We start from the raw sequence: 21,164 nt of genomic DNA on the forward strand, positions 1-21,164 counted from the left end.
ACATACAGGAAAAGAATATCAGAGATGACTTGGGCCTGGATGAAGATATTTTATCTGGTCATCCTCCAGGAAACAGATACATTCTCTGTGCAGCATGGTGGAAGAGAGAGAAAGGGAAAACCCAATGCCCCAGGTGAAAATTTGAGAACTATCCCAATGAAACCAGGATGTCTTCACTCCCTACTTTACAGTACCAGAGAAATGTCCCACAAAGGCAGCATGTTATAAATGAAACTGATTCTTAAATCACAGCAGGTGCCAGAGACTGATCAGAAGCCACAATAAAACAAAAGATACAATCTCAGATCCAACAAGGTGTGAATGAGCATGCCTAACTTGAAGAACATTATGACCCCTTCCAGAAAACAAATCACACCCTGCTGAGTCAGGTTCAAATCCAGCACAATTCACATTTCTTGACAAATAGGAGCAAAGATGGGATAACTCGCATCCCTTTGGGATGTTCTTCCTCACCTCTCACTCCAAACACATAGCAGCTGTAAGACCTTCTTATTGCCATGCCAGTATTTTTATGAAGGTCTGTCAGCTGTCACTACTCTGTCCTCAGCACACCCCTGCAGATGGTCATATCTACCTTGAATTCCCACCTCTTCCCAAATACAGTGAAGATCTCCATGTCCTTTACAATCTATAATGACAAAAAACAGAGGATATTCTCATTCCTGTCTTATACAGAGAGAAGCCTAAATTTCAGAGGGAAAAATCACCTTCTTGGGGACACACAGATCATCAGGGGTACAGTCATGAAAAGCCCACAAAGTCAGTCTTTTACCTACAGAACTCTCCATTTCTCTGGCATTTTTGTGCTACTTCTCTTGTATGGTCAGAACTTTGTTCACCAAATGCTATAAGGACCAACCTGAAGCTTGCTGAAAGGAAAAAGGAGATAAGGGATGCTGATTTCACACGGTTCAAATGAAGCAGATACCTTGATTCCTCCCCAGGAGTGATTAGACAGGAACTCCACAGGGCTTGTGACTCTGGTCTGTGCTGGGTATCTTAGTAGGAAATCCAGTTCTACTGTGTTGATTTCTTTACTCATCAGAAGTATCTGTAATTCCAAACAAACAAAATATCCTTGAGCAGTCAGGATACAGAGCAGCAATATACTCTAGCAGATTAATTATTCAACTCATGTAGCTGCCAAATGTGTGGCTAAAAAATACAGAGTGCCCCATTTTGGAGGGGTGTGATGAAACATACCATGTAGGTGCTTTGGGTCTCCCGAAAGGAGGACCAAGAATGAGTACGGAGATTGGCAACATAAGAGGACCAAAGTTTCGGAAAACTACGTAGCAAGGGCTGTGATCCAGGTTCATAGATAACACACTAAGGAGAAGTCCTTGCCAGCAAAGACACAGGCTGCAGGGCATGCTGCAGGTCCCTGTGCTTGGTATCTGCAGCTAGAGAACAGATAACTTTCTTGAAAGGAACCAGAGCATGCAACCCTAGGTGTGGAACAATTGCTGGAGGTGACTTACTGATATGTCCCCCTCTTAAGGGAAGGTAAACCTCTAGGGTGGAATGTGGTGGACACACACAGAATCTGTTCCATAATAATTCCCTAAGCAACATAACCTGCAACCTTAGGTGTTAGCAACACCAGGGAAGCTTGGTATGCGGACTCTGAGAAACAACACGGAGGGTGGAGCGGAGTGGAGACACCGTGGCCAGGCTCTGTGATATCACTGCAGGGATGGGGAACTGGAACCATACGAACAAGAATGGAAGGTCCCTGCATTGAATCCACTGAAATAAGGAGGTAAAATAATGGGTTTTCTGTCAACCTACTGCCCTACTTCTGATTTATATCATAAGTGCCCCATTCTGGAGTACTGACACGGACCTTTGCTCATTATAATCTCATTATAATACCAAAACACACCTCCATCCTAAAAGCTACGCACCTCAAAGGTGTGACGACCCCTCACTGAGCATGTGCTCTGAATTTTCTCTAGCATATACCTTTAAAAGTAAAGCAAGGAGATTTTACACCAATCATAATAAAGGTATGACTAGAGTCACTCAAGCTCCACTTAAAAATAAAATAGTATAAAAGGGCTTAAGAGAGGAGGAATGTCAGGGGAGATACCACCATAGACAAGTCGGGAGGACATCACTGACTTCTGGGATCAGTTGATGGGCTGAATCTCTTTTCCCTGTCATAGGGATGCCTACTGGTTACGATTCAAACACTTGGTTATACTGAATGCTTCCCTGGGAAACTTAGAAATCCCTATAGACTTTTTCCATAATGTAGTGTGCTTGTAGTCGACTGTATTATTATTTGCACGTGCTTTGCAGACAGTGTACTTATCACTGGCAAGCCAAAAGAACCTGTACTCCTGTTGCTTTAATAAACTGTACTGTTCATTAAAATCTAGCCATGATAGTTCATTGAACATGACCAAACTCCTTAAGTCTGGCCATTCTAGTTCGTTGAACGTGACTAAATTGAAAGTACAGTGCACTATTAGTGCATCCGTAATCCTGATAGTTCAATACATTGAACATGACCGGACTTATAGTGCTGAATTGGGCATCACTCAGAATGTAAGCCTAGCCACCCCCAGCTCCTCTGATATCTGAGGACAAGCTGGAATGCAAGGGGGTTTATTTTCTGCCAAACTTCATTACGCTTTAACGCAACAGTAGGGCTTGCTACCAAGATCTTGTCCATCTCTAATCATCTTGTTCAATTTTGAAAGTAAGTGGAGACATACTGAGAGTGTTTTGGAAAACAAACAAACAAAAACCCCACACAAAACCATTATGGTACGTGCACCAAGAGAATAAGCAGGTCCCTGAGGTCTCAAACACTGAAGAGCACCTGGGCCATTCAGCTATTACCAATGTTTTTACCATCAGTGGTGATTTTCAGGAATACATGGAGTAAAACTGCCAGAGCAATGTTCAAGTTAATTCTGGAAAGCCATACATGCTCATGAGCCCAGCTGGAGCCACTGCTCCAAGTGCACTGCCAGACTTCTGAAATCTCAGAGACAAATTCCAAAACCCTGAACACCAATTCTGGGTGGAAAAAGAACAGTGCTGGAGTGCTGAGTTTGTCATTTCCTTGTCACAGATTATCTAGACTGCATCTCATTATTGCCTACTGGGCAGTGGCATCTGAAGTGTGCCTGGCATCTCTTCCACCAATGATGGTAACGAGGTACTCAATTCAAGAGCCAACTGCTTTTTCATATGGCAGAATCCTGTGCCTCATCACTCAACTGCCTCCACACACTGAAATTTTGGATGATGGTTTTCCTGACAGTTTAAAGTGACCCACTAACTATTTTTAATGCTCAGTGTAGTTACAAGCACAATATGTGCTATTTAAATACTTTATATATTAGAAAATGTAGGTATCTTTTGGGTCAGAATTAAGGCTGACATTGCACAATATAAGCTGACTTTTTAAACACAGACAATTTTTTAATGCAATATATTGATAGAGTCCATTTTATGTATATATATGTATATATATGTGAGTATATATATATACTTACTTTCCCTTTTACACATAGTATTTTGTTATGTAAAATTAAAAAAATCATGGCAATCACTGGACAAGGTTAACTAGACCTGCACAATATTTCAGCAGTTCAAACTTGGTTCATATCTGCATTCTACATGTCAGGGCATTTACACAGTCATTCACTGCACAAACTTAATAACAACTTCGCAACATCATGCCAAGCACTATTTATTGATTGAATTTTATTTCAGCATAGGGATATACAAAGGTCTCCTTGCTCAGATTGTAGACTAAAATTATACTAACGTACTAGACAAAAGATAGCAGCTATGTAGCAAGCATTTCTGTTGGATAAAACCAATAAGCCTTCAAGACCAGCTTGCTTTGCCCTTTTTTTCAGGTCCTGCAAGCAGGTATTACTCCCAACCATTTGTCAGCATAATGCAAATCAAACACAGCATCTGTGACTGTTATCAGCAAGAGACGCAGAGAAGAAATCAGTTCCCCAGCCCTTGTATTTGCTGCTCTGATGCTGAAGGCCACAGCTGTGACAGTTTGAGCTTTCTCTGCATGCCAATATCTTTGCCTGTAAAATCAATCATTGCATACAAATTGCATGAAATGGTGATGTTTACCTGGAAGGTAACTTGAGCGGTGTAGGTCAATTTATCACACTCAAACAGCCCCCGGGTTGTGTACTGGAACAGGGAGAAGGTAATGCTGTCGATGAGATTCAGCACGCGCACTGCGAGGCTCTCATCTGGAGGTGCCCTCTCAATGGCTTTCTGAAACACGATGCTGAACGCCTAGGTGGGGAGACACAGAAGGACACCAGTGGTTTCTAGATGCCTTTTACATGCTCCTGCGTATCACCTGAAGCGTTGCAATAAGTGAAGCCAACTCAGATACTGTATCTGTGGGGCCACAAACAAAGCATTCCCATCTGCCCAGCAGCGTGGCCCACCAGCTCCAGGAGGCGGGGGACCACATCTAGAGACCAGACACTGTGTCTGCCTTTAGCTGCTTTTTCAAGAACATACAGCCGGGCAATGATGACATTCCCTGTGACACTGCACTCTCTTGGGCTTGAGAAAGTAGTGCAGACACAGGCTGACTGAATTAAGACACAATGGATATAGGAAACATTTCTCTGACCACATGTGCTCTCTCATAGGGATTACACGGTCCACTTTCTCTGCAAATGTTGAGCCAAAAGACAGTGGTATTCCCAGAGGAAAGCATACCTCCCATTTCACAAATGTTTCAACTTAGAAAAAAGCAATCCCCCTAAATACAAAAAAAGGTCCCGTGAGTATTTTACCCTCCAGATTCAGCAAAGGACTAGACGAGAAGGGCAGGTAGGACTCTGCCTTGTGGAAGTGGGATTAACCAATCAGTAAAGTCCCCATGGGGATGAGTGCATGAATCGAGAATGACTCTCATGTAAGATACTAAGGATTCCTGTAACATTTCTGATCTAAATGAAAAAAAGACAAAAAACTTTCAGAGCCATCCAAAGAAAATCCATTAGCAAATTATCAAATGCAACTGGAAAAAAGAAAAAGAAAAAAAAAAGCCTAAGTCCTGATTAGCAATGCAAAGGCTCCATACACCGGGACCCAACTAATAGGAAATAACCAGGCCAATACAAATTAATAGCACCAACTGGACAAGGCATGACTGTGTTGGCAGCATTATTTTTAAGGTTCTACAAAGGAAGAATGATGTCTCAACAAATTAAAGTAACATTGATACCTACTGCATTATTAAATAATTGCAGAATGCATTTTCCTGCTTAACATTTCTTTAAATTGTGTTAAAACATGCTGCAGAGTAGCATATAAATCTTGTGTGCTCTAATTTATAATGGGCTTCTAGCTGTGTGGTAAGTATTTTAAAATCTCTGTGCATCTTTACACAATGTTTTATGATCTGTCATCAAAATTTATTAGATAAAAACATTTCATCCAATAATTTCCTATGTATTTATACACATTGCTAGTGTTAACTGGAAAACATAAACCAAACAAAATACAGAAGACATAGATTAAAGGTGAAACCTCGGAAACTCCTGTATCTATTATGTATGTGTAAGGAATGAATCTTTCAAAGGGCACCCTTGTACAAAAGATATTCTGTACATGTTCCTGGTAAAATTATTTCAACATATGAGTTGTAGATATCAAAAAGAAAAGCTTCTTTGTGGATGAGGCTCAAAATATTGTATTTTCTTTTCAGTTACTTTTTCCAGGTCACTTGTCAAGGTACGAAATAATTTGGAAGAAGTTCTAGACTAGGATGCCATCTCATTTAACCCTCCATCCCTCAAAATACCTTTGTCCTGTGATAAAAAAGTCTTCCATTTATTAAAACATTAAAACCCAAACTCTTTGATAAATACCCTGAAAGGCCCTTGGGTGTCTACTGGCCAGACCTATTGAGACTACTCTGCCAAGGCAAGGGACTGTCTGTACTTTCATTTTTACTGCAGCAGGTCCTTAGCAGCTGCTCAGGGACCCAGACTTCCCAGCGTCAAGGGCAGCACATGCAGAGCACACAAAGAGGAGACCCCTGCCTAAGCAGCTTCAAAGATAGAGGGGACCACTTCCTACCAGTCGAGAAACAGAAAACAACTGATCAAGTGATGCCCAAACATCAAGCAAAAACGTGAACTATGAATTCACTACTGGTCATATATTTTGTTCTAAAGATCTAGCTCCCATTGTGGCAAGTGGAGTCTCAGTCTATTCACACCTGCCATAAAGAGAAGCACTGGTGTCTCAAAGATAGTCAAGAAACTTGGAAAACACAGCCATGCTGACTCCCACAAAAGCTACTGGCTTCCCACGGGGCTCTGCTGCCACGTGGCAAGTGGGATGGTTCAGCCCCATCACTATCAGTAGTAATAATTATATTGAAATCACCTGTCACACTGAAAATGTTCTCCCAGTGTTCTGGTGAGAACAGCTCCTGGTGGGAATGTTCTCCAAAGGAGGGACATCACTCCTAGTTCTGCATGTAACATGTCCATGTACTACAGAGCTACACTTGCTATGCAGGGAAGGGTAGTCTATTTAGACAAGACAGAAAAGTAGCAAGGCCTTTGGAGCACAGACCCTTTGGCTATGTCTCTTCCACATTTATTTTAGGAGCACAGGGCAAGAAGTGGTCTCTCTCTCAGCATGGTCCCCACTGGTGTTCATACCGCCATCATGAGCATGCCTGTAGCTGAGACTGCCGGTGGCCATACTACAAGGTGGTAACACACCCATAAATCCCATCTGGACTTCTAGTCGAAGGACATTTTAGGCTGTAGGCTTGCTTGTCTGTCTGATGGCCACACAATGTTGTGAGAAGAGCAGAAACACAGCCCTCCAGAGGACTCTCAGACTGTAGATAAGCATGTGTGCAGGCCCATACCAAAAGGCAGTGAACATTCATGTCATGCACATACTACCTATTCCTTCATACCGATCATACACAGACACTAACCCAAAGTAAGATTTCACACCATGCTGTGGACTACCTGAAAGGCTTTTGTAACTGTAATGTAGGAAGCATCCAAGCTCCTGAAGGCCCAGCTGCTTGGGACCCTTCTTGTGTTGTAGAGATGGAAGTAGGGAATTACATGCCTTTTGTACAGAAGGTGGCAATAAATCCCCGGTGATGTGGTCTCAGTGGGACAGGACTGCATTTAGAGAGTGATGCAATGTTTTAATACTGTCATTTGGGAAGTCAGGACTGTTGCAACATCAAGGTCTTGGATAATTGTTAAGGGCTGTGGCAATTCCTGTTAACTTATGAAATAGCTGCACAGGCATTAGGGCCCTGATGACATCACAGATACAGAAACAATGTAAATATAAAGAAAAGATTAACTAATGGAACAAGTGACTCCAAATGCCATGCAAAATCTCTGTGCATAAATATATAAAATGCATAGAAAAAAGTACTTTGTTGGCTCTTTCCCCATATGATATTTTTAAATCCATTTGTCACCTTGTTCTGCCACACCAAGGCTGTGAATATAGAAGAAAGAACAAATGGCTTGTAAGGTTGTGCTTTGCAAAGAGATTTCCTGGATTTTTAGTAATAAAGGATGTTAATGCATTGCTAAGTCGGACTGTGTGTTTCCAGAAGACTTCAACTGCTTAGAAAGAAACCAAGCAAAAGAAAGAAAAGCTAATTAAGGCTCATCTAACCTGATCCCAGTCTGACCACCTGCAGTGGGCTGACTGACAAATTCAGAGCTGAGTAGGGACCCTGGCCCACAATCAGCGCTCAACACAGAGGGACCTTTTCTTTTGGCATTCAGACCACTCCTCACTGGGTCTGTGCAGGTACTGCTGAAACTCTGCTCCTTCCACCGAGGGCAGCAATGAACGCACTCTGCTCAGCGTTTGCAGTGAGTTTGGGATAAATCTTTCCCAATGAGCACTAAACACTATCACAACACAACTTAAGAGTAATGTATGTTAAGAAGACATATAAAGGAATAAATTACAGGAAACTTCTCCATAAAACCAGATCAGCAGAATGTTTTCAGTTAGATCACCTTTTTTTCTGGGAGTTCAAATACCCCCAAGAGGCCCAAGATGATGACTTTGAACCTCAGTAAGAGAGAGAAGCAGCAGTATGGCCCACAGCTCATGGGGACAGTACCTTCAGAGAGAACTGGTACATGGGATGGATGGCATGGAGGTCATTCATGATGAAGTACAGCAGAGAGGCCCGCGCGGCAGCGGGCCTGTAGTGCTCTCTGGCCTCGTTAATCTTGGTTTCTGTCACCTTAGACTCCTGGACCTGGGAGGAAAACACAGAACAAAATTACTGTGAAAACATCTTTGCAAATTGAGTACGCAGCCCAGGGGAGCGTTGACATCTGCCACAAAGACGTCAGGCCAAGCAGTGGGCAACCTGCATGCGACCACTACAGGGACCAGCCTCTGCCCTCTGAACCATAGTGCAGCCAGGCTTGAGCCACCTGCTCCCACCACCCCCTTCCTCTGGCACATTCTCCATTTAACTGCATTTACCACCCTGTTGCCCAATCCTCTGTTTTCCTGAGCCCCCTCCAGGCTTCTCACTAGGATCCCTGCTCTTTACTAACTGGAATTGGTTTTTCTCATCAATGAGTTTCTCCTTCTAATTACCCCCCTTCCTGTGCAGGTCATTAATAACACAGGGCTGAACAGACTTAGTGCTGCTCTTGAGGCAGCTTTCCCCAAGGCTGAAAACTGCTAATTTATAACAGCTCTTTGCTGTCTTTCCTCACGAGCATTTAACACACCCCTACCTTGCTGGCCAGGTGTCTGCTGTGATGGACATGGTGAAAATTCTTTTGGCAGATACATCACCCCATTATTGTCTCAGTCCTGTTCATTCTTTCATTCCACTTCAGCAGCATGAAGTGACATCCTCAAGCCTCTTGGGGATTATTTTAGACTCTGGCTATGTACAGTCATAAGTGTCTTGCAACACAGCCACATGCTGCTGAGCCAGTGCTGATCCAGCTAGCTCAGCAAACCATGCAACGGGGATGTGGCAGAAAAGGGCTCAGCACACGTTGTACAAGCCATGAGGGCATGCCACAGCCCCCACCGAAATGCACGCCACTGGGTCTCCCTCTGTCGTGACCTGAGCTGGTGTGAGCACATCTGGCTGGGGCACATCAAACTTTCCCAACGAAGCACAGACTGAGCCTTAATCTGTTGTGTGCACCCAACGTATGTTGGGATCTGTGGGATTAGTCTGTTTGCACATCCCTATGAGCAATGATGGACTGTAATATCTGCGACCCCAAAGAGCAGCTTCACCATCTACTGCAGAAACAAGCATCTGCATAGGCCACAAATCACCTGTCTACATCAGATGAGTCTCCCTTTTGACAGCACCCATGTCTCTCCACTGACTACAAAGGGAGCCCAGAGTCTAGCTTTGACTTAGGCAACTAACTTTTAGATATCCCATTCCCAAAACGATTAATAAATCCAGTAAAGTAAAAGCCAGAGGTGGAGAAGACAGTTGCTTTCCATAAATAGAACAGGGAGGACTTCCATAGGAAGGAAAATGTTGGCTGAACATTTTTCTTTGGGTAGACAGACAAAAAACAGAGTAAGGATTGACCTGAGAAGCCTCTAACGGGGCCCTGAGACAGCTTTCCATGTGGGTACCAAACTCATAAAAACCATGTGCAAACTCCAAAATTCATCCCTATTGCCACAGAGCTGGCAGTGACCAGCTTTACGACCACAACTTGTTTAGAAATTGAAGCACCTCAGGAACACCTACTTCAAGAGGGAGATGCCAAGCTTGCCAGGTGAAAACATCCCTTCAACATCCCCTTTGGGGGTTCAAGCAAACCCTCCTTAGGGAGCTGAATGCATCTGATGTACCACATATGGCTAGCAGAAATAATTTCTATTTTTAATGTGGAGGATCACTTAGTTTCTTGGTTGCTGGGGCTACAGCACTGGGAAGTGAGAGGCAGTTCCAGCCCAACCCCAGCACATGGGTAACTTATCCAGGCAGCATGGGCCAGTGAGCTAGAGGAGGACGAGTGTGGGCTGTGAAGATGGCAGGACTGCAGAAGGAAGCAGTTGAGAATGCCTATATAGGAGTCCTATAGCAATCCTGGTATGACAACCACACTTCTCAAATTCCCTCAGTGGCAGAGTGTGCATTTAACCAACCCCATTTAGCTAGCAAGGTGAACTAGGTAGGTGGCAATGCTGACACTGCACAGCTAATACAAACGCTGATTTATACTCTAAGGAATGGAAGGGTATGAAATACCCAAGTTCTTGCAGATTTACTCAAGATCGCAAACTCAACAGATTCCAGTCCCCGGTCAGTACTAAAATCCAGTTTAATTGAGGAAGTGTGATGTATTCAAGATTATGCTGGAACAGTTTAAAGCTGCCTTGATACAGTGTGTAAATTTTATTGTCTTTACATCAGGCACTGACGTTTTCTCTTGGTCTTAAATAGGCCATTTAACATACAAAAGCTCCAAAGAACTAAATGGCCTGAAGCTGTCCAGAATGGAGAGCGCTTCAATTTATACCACTTTCTATTCTCTACTCAGCAGAAGGGGCAGACATGGGCAGAGTAAAGAAGTTACGTTCCACCCAGAAATCCTTAAAGATAACATCACACACATGCTTTTCTCTAGGCTATCACTATCTTTGTACCTTCTCTTCAATTTCTGCAGCCGTCTGTTTAGTGATCTCCAAGTTCTCCACCAATGCTGTGTCTCCCAGGAAGTTCCCAGATGCTGATGACAGCCGGGAGAGCAAGTTGTCCTCTAATGTTTTCAAGGTGATTTTGAATCCATTCTGTTGCTTTGTGAGATCTGACTGCAAATAATAAATTCAGAAAGTTTTAGCCACAAAACACATGGTAAAATAAAGATTAACTACCTTGATATGGGAACAGGCTTCTAACTGACAATTGCCATAGTCCAATATTGCTTACTCCTGCTCTCTGCAACTCCTGGGCATCGGCAGAACTCTTTGATCACTCCATATCCAACAAGCCATCAACTCAGAGAAACCCTGAACAGCACAGAAAGCACCAGGAGAACTAAGCCCTTTCACTAGGAACGTATTAAAATTCTGGAAATTAATCAGGAGGAAAAGACCTTCATCCCCCATCTCAAATATATCTTCTGCACCTCTGTCTTAGAAGTATCTATTGGGCTGAAGTCAGCCTGGATAGCCCCTGCTGCTTCTCACCACTCCTGGTGAACCCCTGCACTTGCCACTACACACCAACACCAGTCACACCAGCAACGAGGACCACACAGTTGAAACCTGATAGCAAAACCAGCAGCAAGTTCACTTGGGTCCAGAGATGAGTACAACGCATCTCAGGCTCAGAACTGAGGGCAAAATCACAGCCTCACTTGATTGCTGCTCCTGTTTGTATTCTGGCCTTGAGATCTCACTGGGACCAGTGGCTTACCATGCTAGAAGCTGTACATGCAAAGACAAAGTCCCCCTGCCAAAGGATTTGCAAACTCAGCACAAAGACAGCCTAGCAGGTACAGACCAGTAACAACCTTCTTGCCTCAAGGGCAGATTTTCTGAATTATAGTGAAAATTCTTCCAATTTATGTGAAATATCCACTCCATTTTCCCCAGACACTTGTTCCATTTCCCTCTCTTCTGCAGAAATACCAGTCATTAACGCTGTTCATGGTGGAAACAAAGACTCTCATCCACCTCCTTTTTGAACTGATCCTCCAGAATAGGCTTTCTCCCATGAAATGTGATTGCCCTATTCTACGTTTGCTGAGGGAAATGGCATTTTTCCTGGATTTCAGGTATATTACGTTATTCCGCTACATGGTCCTATTGTGAATGCTTATTTTTAGCGTTATCACAGAAAACATCCTGTGCGAAAGCTGTCCATCTCATTTGGATGCTGCTAAGATATAAGCCTGGTGACTATTCTCTACATAAATGAAGTCAATCGCTAACACCCTGGTACGTAAAACACTACTGTGTGACACACAGCTTTAAATCCTCAGACTGTATTTAAGTGACACAACCAAGAAATTCAAGAAACTTGCAAAAGCGGGTTTTATAGCCCTGCAAAAAACAGCCAGCTCCATGAAGTAGCAGACGTGGTGCACGTGGAATTGAGACAAGTTCTGGGCCACGGTGACTGGCACATGACAAGATTCAATGTCATACACCAAGTGATTTAATGCTCCAAAGACAGCTTTTGGAAAACATACCCACACCTTCCAACCACCTACGGGGTCTGGAAGAGCCTCAGAAATGGGAAATGTGACCCTATGTCTCTTTGAATCCCACAACACATAAGGGAGCCAGCAGTATTTGCTCTGTTATCAGAGGTTTTCAAGCAGATTAACTAACTCTTTCATTAATAAGTCATCTTTCAATATTTGGGCTGAAATTTCATATACTTGCTGCACACACACTCATTCTATGTTAATGTCAACCCAAGTATTCAGCAGAGTGTGCACTGAAGCATGCCTTTTATTGGTATTTCAGCTATAAATGGCTGTTTTTAAAGGCCTGTTCTGTAGGCATTACACAGAGGAGTTTGCCCATGGTGGTAAATATTTTACAAGTCTTGAAACAGAAAACTAACATGCCTAATTTTGTGCATTCCTGTCATTCAAGCATAGCATGCCTTGAAAAACGACATTTTGCAAACTATTATTCCAGACCATGGACTGTAAGCCCTGGAGTTATTAATGAGGATGTGTGTGATTTTTGCTCCAATAGCTTGCAATCACCACGCAATTTCTGAAGCGCACCCTTAGAAGTGCATACAATGCTGTATTCCCCACAACAGCCTCCATCTGTTGCAGCTTTATCATGCTATTGTTTTCAGCAGTAGCAAGGTCATCATTTCTTATTTTTGCAGTGGAGCTCATTATCTGTTATTTCACAGTTGATATATAACAGTGCTGCTTCTGGGAAACAGGTTACTCCAAGAGCCTTCAAAATTTTATTCCATGAAAACAAACAAACAAAAAAAGTTCACCAGAGTTACAGGCCAGTTTTGCAGGATTCACTACCAACCCCTTCCTAGCTCAGCCACAGTAGCCACCTTCCTCCCCTTGTCCTTTCTGCTGCTTTTATTGTATTATTTTAATATCACAAACCAGAGAAAAAAAAAATAATCCCTATATTTTCAGTGCACTCCTGCAAAGCACCTTCTTTACTGGAGAAGAACTTCAACACTGTCCATCACAGACTAAATGTGCAGGGACTTTCACACACACCTTACCCACTGAATCAGCAAGGCAGGACCCTAACTCATGGCTTATCGACCTATAGCTTGGGACACAGCTGCCAAAATATCCTTCCTACAGCTGTTCTCAGCACTAAACAGACAATTAATTTGATGCAAATGCCATTTGAGACATTTCAGTCCAAACAGTGACGTGTGGTGAAGGTGGGAGACTATGTGGACCACAGTCATCCTTGCAAAAGGAAATTGCAAATGAGACTAGTAAAGGCCAGAAGTTTTGTATTGACCTGAGAGGGAAGGTCTCAGGACTTGGCTTTGCTTGCCTTGGCCTAAACTGTTTTCAGCTTCTCTTAGCTGTGATTGTCTCACAGCCAGGTCACTACTGCCTTAACCTGTTTTAGCCTGGCTTTAATTTAGAGTCAGAGTAAGTAGTTATTCTGGATAGATTGATCTGTCTCTAGAACCAAAATATGGTAGAGTGCAAATGTGGTCTCAGACTCCGAACACCCATTGTAACAGGAGTGGAATCCTGTGAATCAGATAAAGATAGCTTCAAAGATAAGGAGGAACAGAAAGACTGAATAACTGGGAATCAATGAAGAAAAAGATTATGGAAACAGACTGTGTTGAGAAAACATTTAGAAAATGTTACTGTTATTGTAATTGGATTAATAATAGCTGTTTGATGAATTTTGATTAAGTTACTAACAATAAATTCTAGGCTCCATCTTTGCCCATAAAAAGATTTTGAGCTCAGTAACTATTGTGCAGTACAGTAGCAGTCACCTCCATCTGCTCATGAGCCAGAGCCCTAAACCTTCCCCAGACACCAAACTTCTGTCCCTTTTGTCCCAGGGTAGAGAGGATGGATTAAAACACACCTAGAGAAGTAGCCTCACCTTTGGGGAATCCAAAGACTCAAATCTGTGTCTTCAAGGAGCTCCCCACAGCTATCAGACAACAGCCTTAGTGGCTTTTTTCACATCAGTAAATAGACCAGGGGCAGAAGAAGGTACTGGGCCCCTGGCCAGCAGTCATCCGCAGAGGTCAGTGCACCTGCAGCCATTGCCAGCCCCTCTCACCATGTCTAAGGAGAGAAGTCTCTGCTTTTATCCCAGCATGGAAGAGATTTTTTTTGACTGACTGTTCCCCATTCAGCAGAACATCTTGAATACCAGGCTGGTTTTCTTCTCCCTGATACCTGCTGGGGCAGCAGGACTGTAGCAGGAGCAAAGTAGATGAGAGGGAGAGGAAAGATAGTGGGCTCTGATATTACCTTGCTGTGGTGATATGGAGAAAAAAAAAAGTCTTAAATATTCTTAAACGACAAGAAAATTACATCCCACACCAATCTGTATCTGCTTAGTGCGTTCTGAAGCAAGATTACAGCCCCACATCCCCCACAGCTGGTAGCACAGCTGGCACCCAGGGACGCATTTCCCTGGTCCTGTGCCCAACCTCTTTCTCCCACAACACACCCGCCCTGAAGAAGCAGGGACTTCAAAACATGCGATCCCCAATTCACATCATTTTCACTGTTTTCTAATACGCAGTTCTTTTACAGCATGGAAGGGAAGTGCTGTTGGTTTTGAGTTACTAATTTTCAGAGCCTAATTGTAGATTTGTTGACTGCACATGATATTGAATTTGCCTTTCTTATTGTGACAGCAACCATTAACAGCGATGCTGCCGAGGCTAAGAGAAACGGTCCTTAACATAACAGCAGTTAATGACACCAGTATGCTAATCGTTGTCAGCCCCCCAGCTCCCTTCAGTGCAAATCAGCAAAGGAAAGCGGCTGTTTGTAGCATTTGCAACCCAGTGCTGAGCGTGTGCTACGGGTGCCTGATCAAGAGGCTTTGGGTCTCTCACAGTCCCAGTGAGATAGCCATGGCTTACACATTAAATCAGTTCATTATGTATTTTTGATGCCATCTTTTGGCTCGTTAGCACATGAGTCTGGTTAAAACTAAATGCATCATTAAGGCTGCACAGCTAACGTACTTTAGAACCTCATTAAATGAAAAGTTTATTACAAAACTGGCCTGGCCTGACTGAACATGTGCAGTAAATTTATTCCCATTCTCAGTAAATATTTAGTATTATACATATTTGTTACATTGGTAAATGTGCTATTAGAACAAAGGATTTTCTGTAAAAAATTATCTTCAAGCTGAAGCCATACTTATTAAGAGAGAGAGAGAGAGAACATTTTGGTCTGTTACAATCAAGTGGGAGGAAGAACCAGAACAGAAAAATTTCATTACCAACCTCACAATATTTACAGTGGGAATCTTATACCATAAATGCCTAAAATTGAGTGAGATTAATCCTACCTCTAAAATTAAATCTGTGAAGTCCAGAAAAACCCGATATAATGAGAATCTCAGTTTCCATTTGCAAGAGGAGTAGGAAAAGAAATCTCCCAAATTTTTGGAGAAAAAACTTGAAATTGCCGTCTAAGTGTTCCCAAAATACTAAGAAAACAAAAGACTGAAGAAAAAAATTCCTCAATGTTTGTCGGTCAAGGGAAATCACCTGATTTTATGATGAGCTCAGCAATCTCTGCAACCTTCCACATGAAATGCTGTTTGTTTTAAATAACAATAATGATGGTTATTTATTATTATAGTTATTAATGTTATTATTATTATTATTATTTATACTTGCTCCCAGTGTAAACTCTGAGCTACTGACCTTAAGCTCTTCCAAGTCAGGCCTCTCCATGTTGACCACTGCCGCAAGCAGCTGGTCCTCCAAGCCGTCTCGCGTGACAGTGAAGTTGATGAGGGTGCACTGTGCCTGCAGCTCGGGTTGGAAATGAGGGTTTGCCAGCTTCGTGTGGAGGATGAGACGGAAAGCAGGGTTGAAGTCACACTCCTTATCCCCAATCTTAATGTACCTGAAATTAGAGCAAAAGGAGCATGAGTGCACGTCTCTTCCAGGACATTTCACCCAAAGACAAATGGTGGTATCAGTCAATGGCATCTACCAGCATGGGACTTTGCACTCTTCACAGAGAAATCACTATTAAAGCAAAAAAGTACTTAAAATTGGACACACCTGAATCACTTCTGCTTTAGGATAAAAACCCCAGATAGTTGCCCCCAAATTTTGGATCCTACTTGAGAAGGGTCACGGTTTCCAGCAGCAGGATGGCCAGTTCAACCATGAACCCTCCTTGATTTTAACAGAGGCTGTATTCTACCTAAAGTTGGAGTTACATGGAGGAAAAGCCTCTCAGCATTGAGATTTTACTTAGCCACAGCTAAAATTGCCTAGTCAGATAAGGCCAACTCTGTGGTTGCACTGAGCTTGAGCAGTGAAGCCAGATTAGGAGAGCAGCTGGTTGCCATTCCTGGGAGGTAACACCACTCAGGAAACCCAGCCTTCTCCTGTTCTGCATTTCTGACATCAAGTCTAAAATTTACAGACACCTCAAGAGTCAACACGCTCTGAAACCAAGTTTAACAAAGCCCATGGGAGCCAGAGGAAAAGAGAAACTGGAAATGCTTTCAGGGATGCAGCTGGACTGTTATGGGAACAGTGGTGTTACCACAGGAATTTGAATACACTTTCCAGTCAAACATCAGCTCACTAGGTGTCCTCTTGGCCACCTCAATTGTTTTTACAGCTGTGAAACTGAGGCAGAGAGAAATCACGCAGCACGCGCAGCTCACAGCAGCACCCAGAAATACTGCCGAGAGCCCCAACTTCAAAAAACCTTCTTGCTCTGGGACTACCAGCATCTGTCTGTGGAGTCTGGGCTCATGTCCTGGAAAACATGAAACCTGTGGAATTTTATTTGATTTGTGACTTATTTTCCCTTTCTTAGGAAACAAGTGAATTCATAGGGAGTTTTGAGAGCAGAAACATACAATCCCAAAAGGGGATGTCTGGGTTTTTCACTGTAGGGGGGCTCAGGAGTCCCACCACTTCTGCTGTACCCCCATCTCTGCTTTCAAACATTGCAATCCCCTTCACTGGGACTGTCATTCCCTCTGAAATGATCCTTTCCCTCCATCCTGCAGCTGAACCCACCATCAGCCACCCTTTTCCCCTGCAAACTTTCCACACAGCTTGCCTTTCCCAGCAGTTTGCATCATCCTAGGATATTTTAGGCACCTCAGGAAACAATCCTCAAAGAACTTAAGGAATGTGAAAGGCAGAGTTTAACAGGCTTTTTGTTATTTACTGCACAAAGCCAAGAGTAGGACCGTGCTGTGAGGCACTGCAGCAGGCACAGAGGTCAGCCCATGCCGGGCTCCTGCAAGTGGCAAAGCTGTTGGCAACAGACACTTTTAAAAGCCCGAACGACACGCATCCTCCTAAAGGCAGATGACTCCACTCTGCGAAAGCCAGCAAAAACAACATCAAAAGAGTCCCTGAATCAAGTTCAGCACTTAACACGAGGTTTTATTTGTTGCCATTATTTGAGCACACATTAAAATGTGCTTATTTTACTTTACATATAGAAAGAAGGAAAAAGTGAACTCCTTTGCTGCCCCTCTCACTGACCTCTTCTCAGCTGGAAGGTAACCAGCAGCTGCCATGAAGAACTTGATCTCATTAAGAAACACTTATATATTCTTAGTGCTTAAACCTGTAGCTGCATTCCTAAGCGGTGCACAGTGTTTGCTAAAACTCAAGGTTACTTTTTCTTCACAACAGCAATAGCTATTTTGGTAATAATTCAGTGTCAGGATAGCCAATTACAGACACCAAGGTCACTATACAAAAGGAGAATTACAGGTCTCTTTTACATGAGGTTTGAATGACACTGTCCAACAAAATGAAAAATCTAGGTTTATTTCAAAGCCATCCTATGACTGAATTACCTATGATTGCCTGATTTAAAATGCCCTCACTTCTGAAGGCAGGATGTTAGTGCTGCTGTATATGAACACCCACAATTTGAGGCCAGGAACAAAAAGCACAACAGCACAAAGAAACCATTCACACATGCCATTAAACGTCCCTGAAGCTCACCTTCCTTTCTTGATTGTTTCTCGCCCCAGTAAGGGCCCCAAAACTGGATCCACGGATTCCTCCAGGTTTTCAATCAAAACCAGTTCTCCTGCAGCCAGGGCTCGTTCCATCATGTCCAAATACCTGTGGGGAACAGCATTGGTACCCACCACAGCAAGGCTGGATGTGATGCTTTGCAGCAAGGAGGATGCATGCGGGACAGAGGGGTGCTCCACACTGTGATGGCAGCTACATGCACATGCCAGCAGTTGTGAGTGAGAAAGAGGGGTAAGATGGTGTCAACATTCAGTGCAGAAAGTGGCACTGGCAGACTCTTCGCTGTCCAACAAAGAGAATCAGGTCTCAGACCTCGCAAGGGCAAGCAATAACAACTGCGTCCTCTTTCCCAAGAAAAGAGCGTGAGCATCAGTGAACAAAGATGGGACAGCTTGGAGTTATTTTTAGCAAATACTTTGTTTCCCCCAGAACCCACTGGTGCAGTTAATCTTGCATAAAAGCAAGGACAAAAAGCATGTTTCAGCTCCATTTTGCCCAGGGTTTAGTGTCAGATTTAGGACAGCTTCTTTCCTCATGAGAGAATTGGACTCCTTTGCCCAGTGCCTAACTGTAAAATGGGGATGCTCTGCATTGGGATGCTTTTTGGGAAGGGCAGGGTCAAGTGCTTGTGCTCTCTCCTTCAGGGCTGCTCTGCACTTCACATAACTTACTTCTCTGTAAAGAGGAGAGAAGGGCCCTGGGTGGGCAGTGAGGATGCTCTGGGTGCTGTTGCACCAGCACTGCTGCACTGAATCACTCCAGCTAACTCCACTAGCTAAAATTTAGGTTCCTTGTCTAAGCTAGAGAGTTTGGGACCCAAAGAGGCAACAGAAAAATCTCAGACAAGAAGTTCAGAGTGACTTTTAGGTCTAACCTTTAAAGGAACTGGTTGACACAATGCAAACCCCATCCTTGATAAGCAGCCCCCATTTTTCTGAGTCTAGGAATATTTTATACAAAGAAACAGTCAGAGAGAATGACAGCAGCTGCCTCCAAAGCTGCTCAAATGGCCCTTTCCTGAAGGAGAGAGGGATGTGGGTTTAAAACTCTTAAAGCAGTTGAAAGCAAAGAAGCACCATTTCCCAGATGATGAAACACTCCTGTGTTTACTATAATGGGGCAGTGAATGATGTTTTTAGCCAACGGCCCTGAGATCACAGCAACACACTAAATCCCCTGTTAGAGTATCTGCCAGCCTGGTGTATGGCTGGGGAGGGAGGGGAAAAAGAGATGCTGTGTTTGCACAGCAAGCTGTAATGGCAGCATATGAATGTTACAGGGTCTATTCTTGTTCCATTCTGGAGATTTTTATTTAGGTGCCTCCTCTGGAATCCTTACTTTTTCACAGACTGCTTTGAATAACTGCGAGGCATGGTGACCAGGTTGGCCAGGAAACAGAAATTTGCTCTAGTGAATAATGAGCTGTATTTTCATCCCACAAAAGATCAAATCTATTAAATTCTTGTTATTTTCTTTGAGGAAAGCAGAGGAGGCACCAGCAAAACAACTTGGGCAACCCCAAGACATCTCCAAAGCTACAAGAATTTGCAAGCACCAAGCTGGGGTCACTCTCGCCTGTCGCTTAATGCTTTGCTCTGTATTAAAAAAAAATAATCTCAGCACTCATATCCAAGCAGGGATTTGACTCTGGGTCTGTTCCATCCCAGATGGGACTCCTCACTAGTGAGTAGAAATAGGTGCAAACTGAGGTAGCAGAAGACTGGCCTGTGCACTGACTGGAGGTAAAAGCCAGGAGCGGAAAAGCCTTCCCATAAAAGATTTAGCCAGATCAATGCAGGGGTGCTGCAATGAGAACCTCCTAGCTGGTGCCAGTGTGGGAGCAGACTTAACCTAGCTGGTCTTCAGGGCATGGTGACCCTCATGGCAGCTTCACCCTCCGTACCCAGGCCCTCTCTCTTCTTCCAAGATGTAGGAAGCCCTACTCACCCTCCTGGGTGAAACTGAGTCAGGACACGACACATAGGATGAGCCCGATGGAGGATGCCATAGCCTTACATGTAACTCAGCCTCCAGCACACAGCTCTCTCCATTCTCAGTTTCAGAGGAGTTTCTATGGTAACTGAGACAAGCACTAAACAAACCCTCTATTTAATGAGAAATCTCTATCATTTTGGTAATGAATAAGCAGCTGATGCACAAATACATTTGAGGGTTTTCCTCAATGTAATTGGCTCAGATGGCTGCGGTTAAATATACACTGTTCATCAAATATGACAGGCAGATAACCATTAAAAGGTATTATTATGTGATAAGGCTGATGTTTACCCCTTCTGCCCAATTCGGATTACTCGGAGGTCTTCTCCATACTTCGTTTTGATCCATTTGATACCCTGCAGCTGGGGATCCACCATGAGGGGCCAGCGCTCACAGTTGGTCAGGATGGTGGCATTTTCAGTGGACATCCGATCAGCTGGCAGGCCCTCGTTCTGCCAAGCCGCTATATCAGCATCATCTGTCAGCATGGTCAGAGGATCGAGGGATGGAGTTACAGGGATTGGCACCTGGGAGGAGAGGAGAAATGCTTCCTAGTGTATCAGCAAAAAGTGGCGAGTGCAACTTGCAACATATTCCAGAGATGAGCAAGAAAAATATTTCAAGAAAAGTTAGCTTAATTAAAAACTGGTAAGTCATATTTATCAGTGGCTTCCCATTCTACAGGATAGTTTTGATCTAGTATCGTTTCCCAATCCTGTTGCAAATGAACACAAATTATGCAAGCAACCCAAAGATTTTTGCCTGCAGAGCACTAAGCACCCCAAAGGGCCACAGCCCAGCCAAGCAGACTCAGATCACGCTCTGCTGTGTACAAGCTCTCTGAGATGACAGCTTGGAAGAATATAATTAACACCCTCGTAAGCCTGCTGTTGTGTTGCAAAACAGCATT

General features: G+C 43.5%; 1 protein-coding gene across 1 annotated transcript in view; it reads right to left on the minus strand.

Moving 5' to 3' along the window:
- Positions 1 to 21,164, minus strand: part of DNAH9 (dynein, axonemal, heavy chain 9) — a 206,883-nt gene that overhangs the window by 65,912 nt on the left and 119,807 nt on the right. Inside the window, exons 53-59 of the mRNA XM_010579502.1 lie at positions 20,546 to 20,781; positions 18,224 to 18,346; positions 15,932 to 16,136; positions 10,696 to 10,860; positions 8,165 to 8,305; positions 4,138 to 4,308; positions 950 to 1,072 (exon numbers count right to left, since the gene is read on the minus strand). Coding sequence (XP_010577804.1) covers positions 950 to 1,072; positions 4,138 to 4,308; positions 8,165 to 8,305; positions 10,696 to 10,860; positions 15,932 to 16,136; positions 18,224 to 18,346; positions 20,546 to 20,781 — 1,164 coding nt within the window. The remainder of the gene's footprint in view (positions 1 to 949; positions 1,073 to 4,137; positions 4,309 to 8,164; positions 8,306 to 10,695; positions 10,861 to 15,931; positions 16,137 to 18,223; positions 18,347 to 20,545; positions 20,782 to 21,164) is intronic.

The sequence above is a fragment of the Haliaeetus leucocephalus genome, unplaced genomic scaffold, assembly GCF_000737465.1.
Source record: "Haliaeetus leucocephalus isolate CR32 unplaced genomic scaffold, Haliaeetus_leucocephalus-4.0 Scaffold657, whole genome shotgun sequence".
NCBI classification, from domain to species: domain Eukaryota; kingdom Metazoa; phylum Chordata; class Aves; order Accipitriformes; family Accipitridae; genus Haliaeetus; species Haliaeetus leucocephalus.